General features: G+C 39.1%; 1 protein-coding gene across 1 annotated transcript in view; it reads right to left on the bottom strand.

Annotated features, from left to right (window-relative positions):
• Nucleotides 1-18480, bottom strand: part of LOC139745235 (bestrophin-4-like) — an 81295-nt gene extending 62815 nt beyond the window's left edge. Inside the window, exon 1 of the mRNA XM_071655644.1 lies at nt 18400-18480. Within this exon, the coding sequence (XP_071511745.1) occupies nt 18400-18423 (24 nt within the window). The 5' untranslated portion in view covers nt 18424-18480. The remainder of the gene's footprint in view (nt 1-18399) is intronic.
• Nucleotides 18481-19291: the final 811 nt, after the last annotated feature.

Genomic DNA, 19291 nt, shown 5'->3' with positions numbered 1-19291 from the left:
AGTGGACAGAGTTCGCTCGAGGTGGGTATGCTCTCCGCTGTTGTATTTAAGAATATTCGAAAACTGGCCTTGTTATCCATCAACAATTCAGACGGAGGTCTAACGCAATTTTGTCAATTTACAATGATGTCAATATCCTGCTTGCTTTTTTCCCCTTAAGATTATGAAGCATGATGTGTTTTACGAATTTTGCGATTTATGCTGTTACCATTGTAGGATAATACTTTGCATACCATTTCTTTCCGCGAATGTATACTATCAAAGCATGTATTTTAAGTTGGTGGTTTGACAATTATGATTTAGTGTTTATAAAAAGAAATACGAAATGAAAGTCTCGACACTCGTATCTTGTACGAACATCACCTTGCCTATACTGAGTAGCATAGATAGTGATCTCTGGCATATTTCTTTTTCAGATATAGCACAGAAGGCTACACGGAATCTCAGTTAGAAAGTTAGAAAGTTTACCTGAACGAACTTAGAGTTGGATGCTGAATATTATTTGACATTTAACACTTCCATCCAATTGATAATTCATAGGGTATGGGGGAAAACGGACGTACCATTAAACAAGGGAGTACCAAATTGCATTGGTTGTGGCTTAAAAATGACTAATCATGACTCCTGAAATTTAAATACATTAAACATCAGGATTGTCCACCATTTTTTTTGCGGCCATTTTTTGTGGCAACATATTTTGCATTCTGCTTCTGTGGGGATAGCCATGTCAGAAACTGATGTAACAAAGTCAGTTACAAAAAATATACCTCATGAAACTCGGTGTTGTGACATCAACGAAATAATTTATATGCTCCAATTTATGGAAAGCCTTGGTGGCTATAGGCCTGCGGTAAATCCACTAAACATATCAAGAACTTCAGGATATTCAGTAATTTCACACCCTGTATAGCATGGTCACTGATGTTTGAGATATTTTATGTCTGATATAGTTTTAAAGGCCTGCGGAATGACGCCGAACTCAAAGTATGCATCGTAACGATGTCCTCGAAACAAGTAAATTGGACAGTAAGAAATGACTTTATTGTTGAAAGTGCGGCTTATCATAAGTGAGTTATTTTCTTGGGACTTAGCCTCGACCCCCACAAACATCTGTTTTGTTTTGTTTTGTTTTTTTTGTTTTTTGTTTTTGTTGGTTCCCCCACATAATCATTTCAATTCCAAATTTGAATATAACACATTCTATATAGACTAACTGAAGTACTTTTTTGCCACTCTATTCATTATGTAAAGTTCATTCTGTATACAAGGGGATTTCGTTACTATTGTTATACTGTTTGATCTAAAGTATGTGTCACGAATGTAATTTTTGGACGAAATGAATGACATGCACACTGTAATGCGTTGTCATGCCTATATCACAAAAGACTAATGAATACAATTCCAAAATACGGCATTTATATGATGGCAAAATATAAAATATCACAAACCACATTTGTGAAGAGAATAACATATTTCTAGAACTTCTTGATTTAAAAGCCCGAGACGTATTTCAATTAAGCATTTGCAATTAAAAAGGGGTTCCGATTATCTTTTTGTATTTCTGTATAGTTTACCGAATACTCTATATATCACGTATGTAAGGTGTTTATAGTCATGATAGATGATGGGTCGCAAGATTAACTTATATTCACTGATGATTCCCCCGTTAACTTACATTATGTTGTTTTAAAGCCACCTCTGACCTTTGTTATATACCTGGTTTGTTACTCCTATTTTTAATCTGCATTTCCTGGCATGTTATATCTTGGCAACATCCGTTGTCAGTGCGTTGTCATTTCACGGCTTTGCGCTGTATATAATATTATATAGGGCGCAATCTGTCCATATTTCCATGGTAGCGATTCTTGTGCAGGGCAAAACAGTTTTATGCAAAGTTGTTAAAAGCGAACTGCACCATTACATTATCACTGCATGAAAAAGAAAATGATTAATCGTATCTATCGTTATGGTGTACTTTCGTTTTCATGGATTCTAATAATTCACGCCAAAGCTTGTGTTGGAGTGTTGTTTTTCTTTTCTGGTTTGTTATTATCTTACAGCGTTATTTTACCTATTAAAAAAACCCGGCATAATAAGCAATCAGTACATTAAACTGAGTGAAACAAAGATGCCAACCAGTCTGGTGCACGATGCTGTCTGTGATCGCACGTATAATAGAATACCATGAAGATTACGTAAACCGAAGAAACTGGACTGGGCAAACAAACACATGCATGTGACTAGGCAAGCTGAGGTATTTGGTGTGATTGATGTCATGGGTAGACAACTAACGTCCCTTTTTGTTTTCCCGCCAAAATAATCTCGTAGTGATTGCTTACTATTCCCGCTGCATCAAGTTTACTTTACGTTTCGATTAAAACGAAACAAAAATGTCCACATTGTCTTTTATTTTACTGCATATATCCGCTTTGATCATTAAGCAGACGCTGCATGCTGAGAAAAAAGTGTTTATTAATCACTCCAGCTCACGTTATACTATCGCGGACACCATGATCGTAATCGTTTTGCCATCGGGCAATCAAATGCCAATTTTGCTTCATTCGCAAACAGATTGTCAAAAAGCAAAGGGACATCGTTGCAAAATTACACGTAAATATGTCAATTTTCACGGACGTGTACAGAACAGTGTACAAACATTACACGCTGCTAGCCAACCGTCTACTTAATTAATGAATTCGCGAACAATATCATCTGCATGTGTACATTTCCCCCAGCGGTGATACCATATCAGCTTTCTTTCAATATTTTTGTTCGTTATATTTCACGTTGCAAGGAAGGACCTAAAAGAATTTCGAATCTCGAAGATGACTTGATTTCAACTAAAAAAAATAAATAGAATAAAAAAAATCTGTTCTTACAGTTTGTTCCCTCATGTCCAGATTTTTGTCTTGACCCTTGACCTCACACACTGTAACACTAATTTCTCCTTTTTCACTGCTAGAAACGGTTGATATAACAGGTTAATTGCGCATATTTTTCAATAAAAAGGTGAAACCATATAATTCACACTCTTATACATTAATTCTTAAATATCATTCCAAGTCAGGGTAGAAAATAACAGCATCTAAGTGAGTTATGTGCATTTCCTCTTTTTCTCAATCAGAAGGATTGTATACCTATAAGATTGCCCAATCACATATCGAGTCAGCTTTCGAGGAGTATTTTATAAACGTTAACATGATAAAACTGTTATGTTGGTGTGTAACTCATTATATTTTACCAGATCTTTGAGGCCTTCCTATATTCATACACAGTAAAATGCATAATTAATTGTGGAATGAAAGAAAGGAATACATTAATATGTTCACTGCACACAAACACACACACATAATATATATATAAATATATATATATATATATATATATGTATATATATAACTATCTCTCTCTCTCTCTCTCTCTCTCTCTCTATATATATATATATATATATATATATATATATATATATATGTATATGAGATTAAAACCTAAAAGGTTTTAATCTCATTTTAGGTTTTAATCTCATATAATTATATATATATATATATATATATATATATATATATATATATATAGAGAGAGAGAGAGAGAGAGAGAGAGAGATAGAATGATAGATAGATATGGATATAGATATAGATAATCTAAAAACATGATATCATGACAGGAATCCCAATCTAAACCTTTAAACAGAAAGAGGTTCGTCACTTTGATAACGTAAAGCTTGCCTAATCTTGCCATACTGCCCCTAAAACCATCTGTCGTCTCCGGAGAGACGAGGATTTTATAATCCTGCCGGTCACGTTCATGCAGTTTGTCTCTGGGAGCATTATCGCATTTATTGCAGTGACACCATTCTCTTAAAGACCTCCACGCATACACTTTTCCGTCCCCTGTAGAAGCTTGAAGCAATCAAGATCCCACCCACCCGCCCACCTAGAATTACCGACAATTAGAGGAAGACGGGGAAAAATCAAAGACTAAGACGTGATTTTTGTGACCGAATACTTCTAAAAGTAAGACGTTCAGGATGGGCACACTATATGCGTTCATATGGTACGTTATAGAATTTTGACTTTTCATCATTGTGGTCTTATATGATGATGTCAGACACAACCATGGATATACTTTTCTGCAAATTAGACATGGCGCAGTTATCACTGACTCAAATTGGCCCAAAAGTACAATACTTATAGTAGAATGATAACGCTGATGATGACATTATCGCTTTATATAATTGGCATAATTGCGACTGATATCACTGTTCAAAGAAAACACGTAAAGTCTGTAGAGTCTGCGTCGTTCCCTGTTTTTGTCTAACTTGCACATAGAGTGAATATGCACTATCAGTGTTTTGCTCAGGGTAACTGCACATGTTTACCTATAAAACACTGCCCTGTTCACAACACTGTCAAGAAGGTCAAACGGTAGATACGTACTGGACTCACGTCCGTAGTTCCTTACCCGTATCAGTTTACACGGATGTATAGTACGTCCCGACCGAATACTAGTTCCTGCATCACGCGGGTAAATATAACATGCACTCTACAGGATCAATCTAAGTATACAGTGCGCATGCTGGCTTTATTACGAGTTCGCCTTTAAGCAAACACAAAATGGCCACTCGTGTGCATGGCGTCGTTACGGCGGCAGGAACATAACGGGGACATCTTTAAATGCAACAAACATGATCATTGTAGAAAGCATGAGTAACATAATGCCACAATAACGGGTTCGGTAACGAGCTCATAATTCGTTTCCTTTTAGCCCTGATTACAGTCCCCTCGGGAAGGAGTTGAATGCTATTCAAGCGCTATGGAGGAAAAGAAAAACAACAAAGTAACTGATGTGTACTGGAGTCTGATGATGTGAAGATTAATGTTCAGTGAATTCATTCTTTACACTCACACTTGAAAATTGTGTCCTATATACACATTTACATTTCTAAATTTTATTGTATATATTCAAATTTTTCTGTAACAAATCTTTAACAAATTCGGCAACTTTGATATCAGTGAGGACCTTGTAATTGGTTATTGAGAAAAAAAAAAACAAATGGAAAAAAAGCAGAAGCAGAACCACAGGGAATTTATTCCGAAGATTGCGCATGGGATCACAGCCTCATTCCACATAGCAAGTTGGTCATAAATGAAACAGAATTTCTCCCACATGATAATGATAATAATTTAAGGTATAGGCCTATATGATATTGATAATATTGTAATAAAGATATTATGCGGGTCTTATACAATTTCATTGCCATTTCAGATTTCGTGCAGGGTCTGAATCTAACGTCTTTCTAGCAGTGTAGGTGTTCTTACATAATATTGTGTGTGTGTGGGGGGGAATACGCGCTCGTGTGTGTGTGTGTGTGTGTGTGTGTGTGTGTGTGTGTTTGCGTGTGCACTTTGTGCTACAGTAACACTATTACACTATAGTGGTCGAAAGGCTCGTTCGTTAGAAGTATGGACGCATACCTGCGTATATATTCCTGCGTGGTTCATAATGTGTGTTTGTGTTGCGCAATTGTCTAAATAAGATATGAAACTACTATTTAATGATAAATAAAAACACAAGGAATAATGTCAATTCTTGCACGTATAGGCCTACTTGAAAATGCATACACGCACCTTACAATGTATAAAAATATAAAATTACACATAATTACACACATTAACACACCCCAAATAAACAAACACGCTTACACACATTAACACCCCCAAATAGACAAACACGCACACACACACACACACACTGAATGCGCATCTATGCTCGATGTCCGAGAAGGAATGGAATTTAACAACCCTCAAGTACGGCTCGTCGCTTTGAAAACAAACGACTATGGAATCATTTCTTTTTTTCTCCCGCCAGTTTTCCTTGGCACGGAGATCCTCCACTATGGAGGACGGCGGGTTAAACGACCACAGAGTATGACTTCGCCACAGGATAAATTCCATTCACGCTGCTGCAGAGAAAGAGGGTGGGGGAAGGAAGAGGATTGACAAAGAGAAGGAGATAAACAGAGAGGGGCACGCTGAAGAAGGGGGGGGGGGGTTGAGGGAGGGAGAGATGGGAGGGCGTACACACAGGCGTTCAATCGTTCTATAGTTGGCGCATCGGTCTTATTCCGTTGCCATCCTGGTGCGACGAAGCGGCAGGCGGTCAAATATCTGGCTCACTTTCTGCAACGACGAAGAAGCGTCTCGCTTGACGTGCGTGACGCATGCAGCCAAACTTACGCTTTTTTTGCCATTGAGCTAACCATTTGCGCTGTACAGGCATATCAATACAGTATTATTTGCGACAACATAGCGCATAAAAGACCTAAAGGTCGTTGATTCAACGGGTGTGCTAGTACTATAATTGACTATGATAACAAGAAATAAGTATTTCAAGTATACAGACGTAAAGAATATGATCAGCAGCCATAGTTGTTAGTGCCAGTAATGACCGTCGTATTATTCTACTTAAAATATCAGCGAGATAATGACAGTGGCGGTTGTAATGATGGCACTAGTGATAGCAGTATAGGCTATAGTAGTATAAAGTACATGTTTAGTACAAGTAGTAGTAAGGAAAGTATTTGTAGTAGACGTTGTATAGAAGAAAATTGGTTTTGCGACCTTCTGGTATTAAGAAGTGCACTGAGTCAAGGACGGCTTGAATGATGAACGGAAACATTAAGGGTAAAAGTTCTCAGAATGGCTAAAAAAAATCATCTTCCACCATTTGGAATTGGCTCGCAATTATTATATCGAACAAGTCTACCATGAAACTTGTCGGCCAGCTGACGCGATTTGTAAGGATGAGTTGTTTTGCAGTCTTTTGAGATCAAAAGCGTAAAATAGTTTCGACCGCAGTACACGACTTTTGTTCCTGAAGAGCCCCTCTCCGTTCACGATAGTGAGTATAGGTAAACCGTTGAGTGATGATCGATCGTGCCCTAGCAATCGTAATTCCCAACAAGCTGCTTGCGATTCACCCTCGCGCGGAAGATCAATGGATGATACTACTACGGCCCCAATTTGTAGTGTAAAAAGCACCATGTACAGCAACTTGCACGATCGGGTATGTTCTCAGATTGCAACACTGGTTGGCGCAGTTTTTAATGGCTAACATTTGGCAATTTCGTCGTTACCCAACTGAAATCGTGTTATCACAGCATGCACTATTATTTTACGCATTTCTTATGCATAATCATGTCCACTTTTAGAGAAAAAAAAATCAACAGTTTCCGCAGGCATATTATATTGAAACTGCCTTCTACCATAATGTTTAGTTCCAACAGAATAGATTTTGAGTGGAAACGGAAGGCTGGTAGGAAAAGGCTTTCTATATACACTGTAAAAACATCGGTGTTAGATTTAACACCATGGGTGTTAAATCTAACACCGATCAAACTTCAATAGAGGACCACACCCACAGGTGTAGAAAATGCACTGCGATGGTGTTGAAAAGTGTTCACCTGACACTCCGTGGTGTTAATTTGACACTGTACCTGGTGTTATTTTGACACTATACTGGTGTTAATTCAAAAATGACACCACATGGTGTTGATTTGATATTTGTTGGTGTTAATATCAATGGTTTAACACCCGTCCAGCTTCAATAAGAGACCACACCAGCTGGTGTTACTGTGGTGTAAATTTATTTTCACATTTTTTCAAAAATCTAGTAGTTTAGTGTAAAATTCTTGATCGTCTTGTTTAAATTAAAAATCAACAAGAAGTGCAGTTACTAAGAAACTCTTCAAAAAACAGTTTTATATTTGGAAATGACACCCGGAGGTGTTAATTTAACACCATAAATGAGCACCGAAAATTTAACACCAGCTCGGTGTTCACTATTTAACACCGGACTTTTACCTTCAATTAAATCGAGAATAGTGGTTCAATGAAGTATATGTGGAACAGTCTGCTCTCTGTGAGTTATCAGGAAAGAGTGGAATAAGATAGAATATCAAGACTAGTGTGATCCGAAGTGGTTGAAATGAAATGCGTATAAAAAAACATTAAACAGTTCACTTGTGGCCTTGACCAGCGGAGGATGAAATAAGATGATGTTACATCAGTCTTCGTGAGCGGGAAGTAGATCACAGGTTAGTCACATCAAATAATAATGTGCTAGTAGTTGAATTCTGGATCGGAAGGGAGTGCACTGTACGTGGAATGACATATCTCAGACACGAATCAGTACGGGTCCTGCATAAGTGGTCTTGACCGGAAGTGGATAAATAAAATAAAGATTAAACATGATAGAGAATACAATGAGAATTGGCCGTGATCAGAAGTTGGAGCAGTGAAGTGGTTTAATGATGACAAAGTACAGCAGCGGTCCTGACCCGAAAGGTGAACGAAGTAAGCTGAATCAAACATGTATTAGTAGATCGGCTGTGGTGAATGGAAGTTGGAGAAATGGAAAGGTGGTTCAGATAATTATGACGCAGTACATCGGGTGATGCATGGTAAAAGTTACAATTCAGCCGTACAGTACACGTTAATGCGTGCCAACCCGTATACTAAATAGCCCTGCATTGTACGCTATAGATGATATTCACAGCTATTTATAGTTGCTCTTTTTATCTGTCCCATTTCTTCATCAAAAGTCTCTCATCATCTTCCACCTTTCCATAATTCGTCACGCTTCCTTCCCTTTTGATAGAACCCTCCTAACAATTCGCGAAAATGGCATTCATGTGTTGTGAAAAATGTTTAATGAGCTCCTGCGGGAAAGCCAGACTATAATATCGGGAAAAGTCACCGTGCGTGGATGATATTTCATGCATACTCGATGCACCAATTAAGGCGTGCATTGTACTTGTACACGAGAGAAGCGATATTCAAGGATGGGACAATTTCACACATTAAAGGCATCACGTTTATTACTTGTCCTTTAGTCGAGATAATCACACCATGTCAACTTTTGACAGAGAACATTCTCTGAACCACTGATGAATTGGCTGACTGATATTACAATGACCTTGATGCGACGTTTTGTCGGGCTTTATCTTTTGAACTTGAACATAAATAAAAAAAAAGTGTAATGGCTGGCCGTTAAAGCATGTCAGTTCTGGGTTAACAAGAATTATGTTTATTTCACCCACTATAGTTTGATCCCCGTTTAAATCGCAACATATATATCCAGGCCTACCCATAAAACAGCGCTTTTGGGGCAACACACTGCGTAAATGAGATTAATGCCATTATATCCCTTGGTCTTGAAATTGTACGGTGACATTTTTTTATGAACCGTTATACCACCAATTCGTTATTAGGCAACGGAATGAAAAAAAACAACAACAAAACACTATAAATGTGAACCGCTTTTGTGATACAGATACAAGTCCTTAAATTGTTTATATCATTTACGTGTACGTGTGCTATTGTCTATGCACTTTTGTGCCTTCGTAGTCCTAGCTTTGAATAATTTGGGTCAGAAGCAAAAAAAAAAAAAAGAAAAAAAAGAAAAAGAAAAAGAACCTGATCTAAAAGAGTACAGTGTTGTCAGATGAGTTTACATATTCATAATCTCCCCAAACAGTTTTACAGCTCTATCGAATAATCCAGCATAAAACACGCGTAATGTAGCGTAAAACAATGCTCGAAACTAAAACAATATAAAAAACACGTGTTGAAATTAAACGTCCCATTTGTATATTACACGCGAGTGCACGTGACCTTTAACGGACTGTATCATTGATATGTCATATGACGATGCACATCATCGGGAAAGTATAAATACTATAGGCCTATCGTATATTGGTTACCTTTTGTGTCACCGGCCATTAGGATGATTGGAACTTGATCTCGTGTTCCAGGTCATTACGAAAATTGAAGCAGGACTGTGATATAAGGCCTATACACTTCCTCATGATGAAATTGTCATACACACTATACATGGGATTTGTAAGCCTTTGAAGTACACCGAATTCGGTCGCGACCTTCCCTCTTCAGTGTATATAGGAAGCACAAATACACAATTTTTGTACACTTCAGTTTCTAAGGTCGCAGCGAGTTGATGCTGCTGCACGAAATCACTGTACTATATGGCTCTGTCCCTCTCTCAAGATCGATTTCTCGATGGAAAGACAAAATCACGAAAACATAAAAGTTAAAAAAAAAATCGCTCGCTTTGGATAAGTAGCATCTCTGTCAAGATAACGATTGGAGGAAAAGTTCCAGTAATCATAGTTTTCTGAGATTTACAAATAAAATCCAAACGTGACAGATTGAATGTTCCTGTCAAGCCATATACCATGAACTTAACAGGTATACTGAATGAAACGTCCTCCTGTTTGGTAACATTTATAATGCTGAAATAATAATTGTTCGATATGAATTCTGCTTTTCCTCCTTATTTTGATATTATTTAGGAGGTACAGCCCTTATTAATTGCCAAAGCAAGATGTGTGGGTGCTTAGATGGAAATAACGTCCCTTACAGCGACAGATAAAACTTGACTTTAATTGCTCATCACAACTCCTCCAAATACATCGTCTTGTCTCTCAGATTACATCCAACTTATCCTGTCCCGTCCAGCCTACTTTCGTTCACTGAAAGTAATCATTACCTCTCAATTCACATACTTTTTTCACTACGGAGCGTATTATATATATATATATATATATATATATATATATATATATACATATATATATATATATATATATATATATATATACATATAAAGGTAATCCAACTTTGGAGGGCTACAATTTCATAATTGTGAGCTATGGAGCGCGCAACGTTGGTCGTTAAGGAAAGACGAACTCTTCCTCTTTCCATTGGTACCTGATTATGTTGACAAATAATGTCATGCATGACTGATCACATGAACTTTAAAGAAAAAAATGACAAAAATGCACTTTTTCCAAGTTTGTGTGTTACTGTGAAGGAACAATGCACGTGTCACTGCATGGATGAGATCTGTCAATGAAAGTGCATAGCCAAGATGGGGGTGTAGGCCACCCCGTACGAATGCAAGTGTTTAGGTTTCTCCCAACATTAATTATGGTTCATAAAAATGAACATGGCCACCTGTCCGATAACTTGGTCACTCCCACAGAGGCCAAACCCACACAGTCCATTTTGTCAGTTCATATTCAACACATAGCTGGCAGCGACAAACCATGTCTTGAATATGAAGAGAGAAAAATGGATAATGGTTTAGCCGTTATGGGAATGACCAAGTTATTGACAACATGTTGAAGGTTATGAAGCATAAAAGGTTAGAAGAAATCCTAAAAAAGAACCTGCAGTCGTGCAGGATGGCCTAATAATTTGGCCACTTTCATTGACAGATCTCATCCATGCAGTAAGACATGAATTGTTTCTTCATAACAACACGCAAACTTGGAAAAAGGGCAATCTGTCATTGCTGTCTTTAAAGTTCATGTGTTCAGTCATGCATGACGTTTGTCAACAAAATTAGGTATCATTCGAAAGAAGAAGAGTTCTCCTTTCCTAACAACCAACATTGCCCTCTCCATTATAGCTGACAATTATAAAATAGTAGCTCTCCAATGTTGGATTACCTTTTTTTAATACGCACTGTATAGTTTGCAGGTTGCATAAACATGTAAATTGCACATTCTGACGAATATTCAACCATAATAATGCTTGTGTTCTTTTGATATCGACGTTGAAAAAAACAAACAAACAAAAGAGTGTCCCAAATCGGTCGTGTTCGACAGTTTGAAGACATACGATTGAATGTGATTATGGAGCTCACTTTTCTCAAGCCCCTCCCCCATTTTTACGGGTGGTGATGGCATGACCTTACACTGCTTTTGAAAATATCGGCCAATAAAAGACAAGTTTGCAACGATGAACTACGAGTAACCATGGATTTAGTTCTGCTGCGTGGCTGAAACTGGTAAATTCGCCGGAACGAATCTATTCTGTTTTCATTCGAGCTTGAGTCCCAGCCATTATGGTTATTTTGTAAGCGAGGACTGCTGCCATTAGCACAACATATAGCATTCCACATACGGGTCAAACGTCCATGGTCTATTAAAAGGATTATTGTAGGTCGAGTGTTTCGACGGGAATGAAGGCCACTAGTTTGGTATTGGCGTCCCACTTTTGGGTCAGAATTCGCGCGTAGACTGTGGGGGTGAGATGTTGAGTCTGGCCTCCCGAGTTTCAGTACATTGCACAGTACATCACACGTATAAAGGAATAGACTCGGAGCCCTGGAGAAAGCTATATACTCTCACCAAAATCTGCCACTCGTCTTTTCGTTCAATTTGTGGAGTCAAATCAAGCCTATGTGAAGGATTCATTGTCATTGATACTGTGTTTGTTCTTGTATGCTTTTATACGTTGTTAACATTATGGTATTGTATATTTCCTTATCTTCTGATGTGATTATCCACACCTTGTTATGAATGAAATGAATAATAATGTCACTTCGGTCTGATTCTGAACTTCGGCGCAATCCCATTTCCGGCAAGGAAGAATTATGATTTCTTACGCAGAAATGCGATCTGGGTGCGTAGTCGTTGTTGTTGTTGTTGTTTTTTTCAATAAGCTATCTAGAGTGATGACTCTACAGATCAGATTAAGATCTTTAAAGAGTGACCTTGTAAGACACACTTATACAATATTGTAACCCCGTTATTTTGGTGGACTGCATCCAACATTCAAGATTTTTTTTTTTAAAGCAGTATCAAATTCCGAAAATACGTTATGTCATTTTGCAATAGCCATCGTGCAATACAATGAATGAAATATGACTGCAAACTTGCAAACACTGTCATAAATCAGTTTTAATTCATACGGGCTGTATTGCACGTCAAAATGACGTGCATATACGTCCATGTTTTCATCGCAAGTAGTGAACCTCCGCTGTGCCCAGGCATGACGGCGAAGGGAATTTAAAAACCAAAATAGCGTACAGAAAAAAAGACCAAAATAGTATATAGACCATAATATTTCAAACCGAGACGGGGACCTGCTTCACGGCTGGCAATGTGAGCCGAAATGACTGGCAGACGGTTTAACGAGAGAGCCAGGAAAAATCCAGGGGTGTGCTGGAATCGTGCCATGGTGAGAGGAAGGGGTAAAGGGTATACCAATTGGTGCTCCGGCATCCGGAGCATGCAAATCTGAGAATTGTATTATGCGTGGGGCTGGGCGAAGAGGAATTTTCAACGAGAATGTCTCCTGATTTTCATAATGGGGCATGCCATCTGTTACAAGGTTCTAAAAATGTAACCATCATCCCATCTGCCCAAAGACCACCGAGGCAGAAAACTGCATGAAGTCTTCATATCTCTCGGTTTTTGCTATATTCGACAGCAATATGTCAGCTTGATCAGATATCTTTTATAGTTCGTTCGCTTTGTGACGGTCGAATTCCTGCATCAACGTAACATTATAATCATGTAAAAAAGTTATACAAAATTTGTTTTACTGTTGTTGTCATGGTTGATGTTTTTTTTTTGGGGGGGGGGTGGAGGGGATCATGGCACATATTTGTTTCACTTTGTTGAGAAGAGAATGGAATGTGAACGCATCAAAGAACATTTCCTTGTATGTAATCCCGGATATTCCCCGTGTCGTGTCATCTGCAAGGAATCGTGATGTGGCACATCATAAGCGCTCTCCCCAGTGTATGTAGAAAAAAAAGTCACTGTAAGCACCTTGTCCCATGGTTTACACGTGTGAGAGTGACTGTCTGTCTTCGTTATCATGAGTGTCCTATAAGTCATCCATCGAATGGCGAAGTGGGTGAATACCAGAGGTTATGCATGACGCGTCAATGAATGAGAAACTAATGTATAGTCCATGGGTATCTAGCAGTAATCACGGGAAACGTCTAAGAGAATTCAAGAGATCTACGAGATCCTGATGAAGAATACAATTTTCCTGACATTGGACTTGAAGCAAAGTCCGCAGGAGAGAAGAACCTGCACCTCCCTTCTCCCCTTCTTCCTCTTGATTGATTGATTGATTGATTGATTGATTGATTGATTGATTGATTGATTGATTGATTGATTGATTGATTAATTGATTGATTGATTGACTTGACTTGAATGTATTACCACTTGTGTTCGCATAGAGAGAAACAAACAAGTCCCTTGTCCTTTCTTTTCTTGTCTCCCATAGTCTCTAGCTTCTTCCCACAAAATCAATCTACAGCATGTCCGTTTTCTCATTCTGTTTTTCCCCATTCGACACGTGTAAAATCTGTCATTCCTCAAATCCCCATTTATACAATTATATATATATATATATATATATATATAGATGATTATATACGTGTGTGTGTCTATTCAGAGATAAAATGAAAAGATGATTATGCGTGTATATATATATATATATATATATATATATATATATATATATACATAAAAATATATAAGATTATTGTAAATTGAGAGAGAGAGAGAGAGAGACAGAGAGAGAGACAGAGAGGGAGGAGAAAATCATAAATTTCCAGCAGGTGAATAAATATTCAACCAAACAGCTGCAGAGTATTGACTACCAACGGTCAATACAGGTCTACCTGTTTATTCAAATTTCATGTTCCTTGTTTAACTATTATCAATATTCAGTATGAGTTTGGTTGGTTCTCTCAAAGGTGAAAACCTAAAGCTCCAGTCACAACGGACAAAAAAATTAATGCACACAGAACAAAACATACAAAATGATTGACTGCTTTAAAACAAAGGGGCATATCACGTGACATTTAAAAAGAAAAAACACGCGAGGAAATTTGATTATGAAGTTTAGAATCCTTGGAAGGAAAAATCCGTTATTCCTATAAGAACACTAACACTCGTCCAGTATGCGACACCAGGGAGGCGTTTCATCAACGAGTTCGTCGGAGGTTTTCACCGACACACTTGCTATCAGCCAATCAGACGCAAGGATTTCAGTAGCTTTTAACAGTTGTCAGTGTAAATCACCGACAAAAAGTTTCATGAAACGGTCCCCAGATGTTAACAGGACGATGAAACAAAACGAGAGAGAGAGAGAAAAAAAAAAAAACCAGCAAGAAACAAGTGTCATTTTATGAATGTAACGGCGGAATCCTTGCTGGACTGCAAGTTTGAATGGATATCATATCTAACACCGTTGCAACGTGGTATAGCCTCAATTTACATTCAAAGTAAGTTGGTAGTCTGTATACCGCTTCTACTGTGAATATTTTCGTTGTCCTGTCATGGAAGCAAAGTGAAACCCAGACTCGACTTAACTTTTGCTACCTATAGCATTTTATCATTAATCCATCCCGTATTTCTTTCTTTTGCTATTTCGTCTGTTCCTCATCTTTTCTCGTTTTTCCCCCGCTTTGTTGTTGTTGTTGTTCTTTCTTTGAAAGGAGAAGGGGGGGGGGGCTGTGTCATCTTATCTTCGCACACCCAGCCCATGGGGTCGTCACACGAGGAATACGGGCATTGCTGCCGAGCTGATTTACATAGATGCCCAAGTGTGACTGCCGTTCGGATGTGATGTATCCTGCATGCATACAAGGAGGCCGTAGAATTCGTTTGAGGTATATAGGTACAGCAGGTATACGCGTCGCGCGGATGGTGGCAAGCGATAAATGAAAGAAAGCTGCACAAACAATCCACTGGGCAACGACGGAGTCAACACTACAGATATTTTTTTTTTGTCTTCTCTCCCTCTCCCCCTCTCTCTCTCTCTTCCGATGAAATTCATCGTTGGATTTCATCGATCGCAATTTATAGATTAAACATTATCCTCACGATCTCGCTGTGCATGATTTCATCTTGCACGCTTGCACTTTGTCTCTGGAGTATGATCGGAATCAAGGGGGAAAGGGGGGGGGGGGGGGGTGGAGGAGAAGCGAAAAAAAGCCACCTGCTAATTTGGTGATGGGAATCTGGCGACCTAAGATGACATTACATGACTTTGTAGTATGATAAATGACGAAATTATGATTCACAGTTAGCGAATAATTCATGCAACTCATAATAACCACAAGACTGGATCGTGTTCATCCTGCTGTCTACCCCCCCCCCCCCCAAAAAAAGAACTTAACAACTAAATAACTAAAAAATTCGCCGATTCATTTACATTTAACATCAACAACGACGTTTGGGAAGAGATGATTCTGAAGAGATGTTATGTCATGTGTCATTCGATTTAGTAACATTAAGCATTTTACTAAACAGTTTTTGATCTCCTTCGAAACCACATGTAATTAAAGTAGTGCATGCAACAAGAATTTTATTCCAAGCAACAGCGCTTAGATTTTAAGAGATAAGAAAAAAGACTCTTTTGAGACAAATTACATCCGTCATCGGATTATAAAGTTTTCATCAGCAAAGAAAAAGAAAAACGCACATAGAAATCATATCGTAAATAAGAGAGAGAAAAAAAAAGAAACAAACCCAACAACACTATGATGTCTGAATAATGATATAGAAGAACAGTCACACAAGGAAAGACTCCAGTTCCATAGGTCATAAACAATAATCGTACATAGTGGAGGATGTACAAGCAGTCAAAAGGCGCCTTTTCTGAATGGTGCTATAATATGGTAATGCATTATGACCAGTGTATAATCTATAGCGGTGTTACCTTGGCGGAGCTGCATGCTATAAAACCCGCCAAAGTGACGTTCAGTGATTATAATACGCCACGGGTGTGAGTTTCTGTCACCGCACGTATAGCAATATCAAGAGTTAAAGCAGGTGTTCTATTGCCTGCTTGGCTGTAGGCAACTACACGCGTGGAAAAAAAACCACAACGACAACGCTCTCTTATTGGGACTTTATCAACTGCTGTATTACAGGAGGAAAAAGGACAGCCGGCGCCATTAGATGACACTAGCAAGTGCACGGGCGCACTTGTGCAAAAAGAGGGCGAACAGGAGAGGGGCGGCGAACCAAGGATGTTGGGTTTGTGGACATCAATGAAGTTTGCCATGGAGTTTGCTGTTAATTAGTCAAATACTATCAATTCAACGCAACAGAATAATCATATTCTCAACGAATTTTAATCAATCTATTGTTTCACGTGATTACTCCGTGGGAATCTGATATCGTACTTATTTTCCATCAATTTTAAGTTGATTTCATGTTGTATGTTATATTCACTGTTAAAGGTATATATACACACATAATGATATATAAATACGTGTGTGTGTGTGTGTGTGCGTGCGTGTGTATGTGTGTGTATTATGTTTGTATGGACGTATGTAGTCTTCTCCGTTCACGCTCCATTAGCTGATAAGTTATAGGTTGGAAACTAAACTGTAACATTTTCCGGCTTTAGGGGAATGAATATTGACGCATCAAAGTTTTTAATTAGGGTCACGTGACAGTAATAATAAGATGCTTAGCCCTGCGGTAATGTTTACGAGGTCCCTTCCCTCTACACCATCATTATCCTATGTTCGCCCCACCTCCTTTCCCCATCTGGGAGCAACAGGTGTGCCGTTATTTCCGTTCTGCCAAAGTTCAAACATTGACTCGCGTTTGATTACATTCAGGCTCAACTTCAACGATTTTTAAAAAGTTTTGTTTTTGGTTCAAATACAGACTGTGTGACTCACCATTAACAAAATTTCTATATATTACTCTATATCAATGAAATGACTCATAGTGAAAGTTACAAGTGCTTCATTAGAGCTGGGATAAAGTTTAGTCATATAGTTTCTCAAAGCCGCGAACGAGACGCATTCCTTTACAAACTTTTCCCAAGTATGTTGGCTCGTTTACCTGATGATTTCGTGATGAGAATACCCATACAGCCGAGGGGAAAGTGGGTCTCATTTCACGTAACGTATACACGCAACATAAGAGCTTTTGGAAGATACGTGAGCCTAATAATCCACCGATATCTCGTTCTCAACTCCAGCGTCCCTTGACAATTATTTTACCAGACGCGTCTTGACTCAATTTGGAGGAGGAGGTAATGAAATTTCACGGCGCCCGGGGGACCAGGGCCTGCAGAGCTCGGAGAACGCCGCAGTTTCTCTCGAGTGTGACGTGCTATGTTGACAACAGCTCCGACAAGTCAGGAGCAAAAACATCCTACAATGAGCACGGTTTGAAAATGGCTTCACGCGCCGCTAATGACATGAACGATATTACGGTACTCAGAAACATTACGAGCCCAATTCATAAACACAGCACATGGAACAATGAAGCACGGTTAGTGATTGACGAATTGTTCGGTGTACGGGAACCTCCGTTTTGAGATAAAAACAGCACCCAATAATGCAAAACAAAAATTACTGGAGCACGTCAAATCAACATACACACTAAACATGATCAAAAATCGATAACAAATCGCTCGGGTTGTCAGAACATCGCCTATCTATATGGAGATTCTAGGTAAAACAAGAGCATTTCATCATCATCATCATCATCATCATCATGCTTGCCAAAAAAAAAAAGTACAGTGGCTGCGCCAGACTTACTTTGTGAAGGATCGAATCGGACATTTTGTCCGTGCTGCCGGAATGCTCGGGTCTCACACCTGGCTGGCCACCAGACGGGAGGTGTTTCCTTCTCTTGGCGTCACAAGGAGGTGGAGGAGGTGCGGGAGGAGAAGGCATGGCGGCAGACAAGGTTGAGACTTCAGCGTGAATAGTCCGATAAGTTTTCGCGGTAGCGGGGAGGCGAGACGAAACGAGAAACCAGCATCATCGACACTTCGAACAGCTCTGGTGCGGGAGTCGACGTCACTTGCAACGGCGACACACATGACTGGCTGGAGAGGGTGGGGCCCCATGACAGACAGGGGGCAAACAACATCCCTACCCTCGCAGGAAAGAAGAGAGAACGGAAAAAGGAAAATAAAAGCAAACTTTTCTAAATCTTGCTCTGTTCACACACTACAATTTGTAGAGGAAAGAGAGAAGATGAAACACTACACTGTCAGAGTATCCCAATCAAGTAAATGGCACATTTCTGCTCTGAGCTGAGGCCGGCTACGAGCACGGCGCGCGCCGAGACTGGGAGAAAAATTCCTTGGAGAAGTGCAAGTGCGTCGTCTGCGCACTGCAACGGTCTACTCACTGAGGGCTTGTTATCTTCATCCGAGCAACGCAATTCGTAAGCAATATATTATTAACGTCATACGCTAATCGGAGGACAGGTTAACTGTATCTAGTCGAACGTATGGGTCGCTGCAAGTTTGATATACCATGAGAGCGACCCAAATGCATTAATGAAAGCGCGTAACCGGCGTATTCGGCTACCGACGACTTGTCTTCGTGGCTTCACTGTTTGACCAAAGAACACGAAATGGTAGCTGGCCGCCGCAAGGCTTTTAGCTTCTTCTTTTTTTTCGACGTACGTAGTTCGAGT

This window comes from Diadema antillarum, unplaced genomic scaffold, assembly GCF_040938485.1.
Source record: "Diadema antillarum isolate AM-2024a unplaced genomic scaffold, OU_Dant_1.0 scf00000036, whole genome shotgun sequence".
In the NCBI taxonomy this organism is placed as follows: domain Eukaryota; kingdom Metazoa; phylum Echinodermata; class Echinoidea; order Diadematoida; family Diadematidae; genus Diadema; species Diadema antillarum.
Note: the sequence above shows the minus strand (reverse complement) of the source record. Positions and strands in the feature narration are given on the sequence as shown.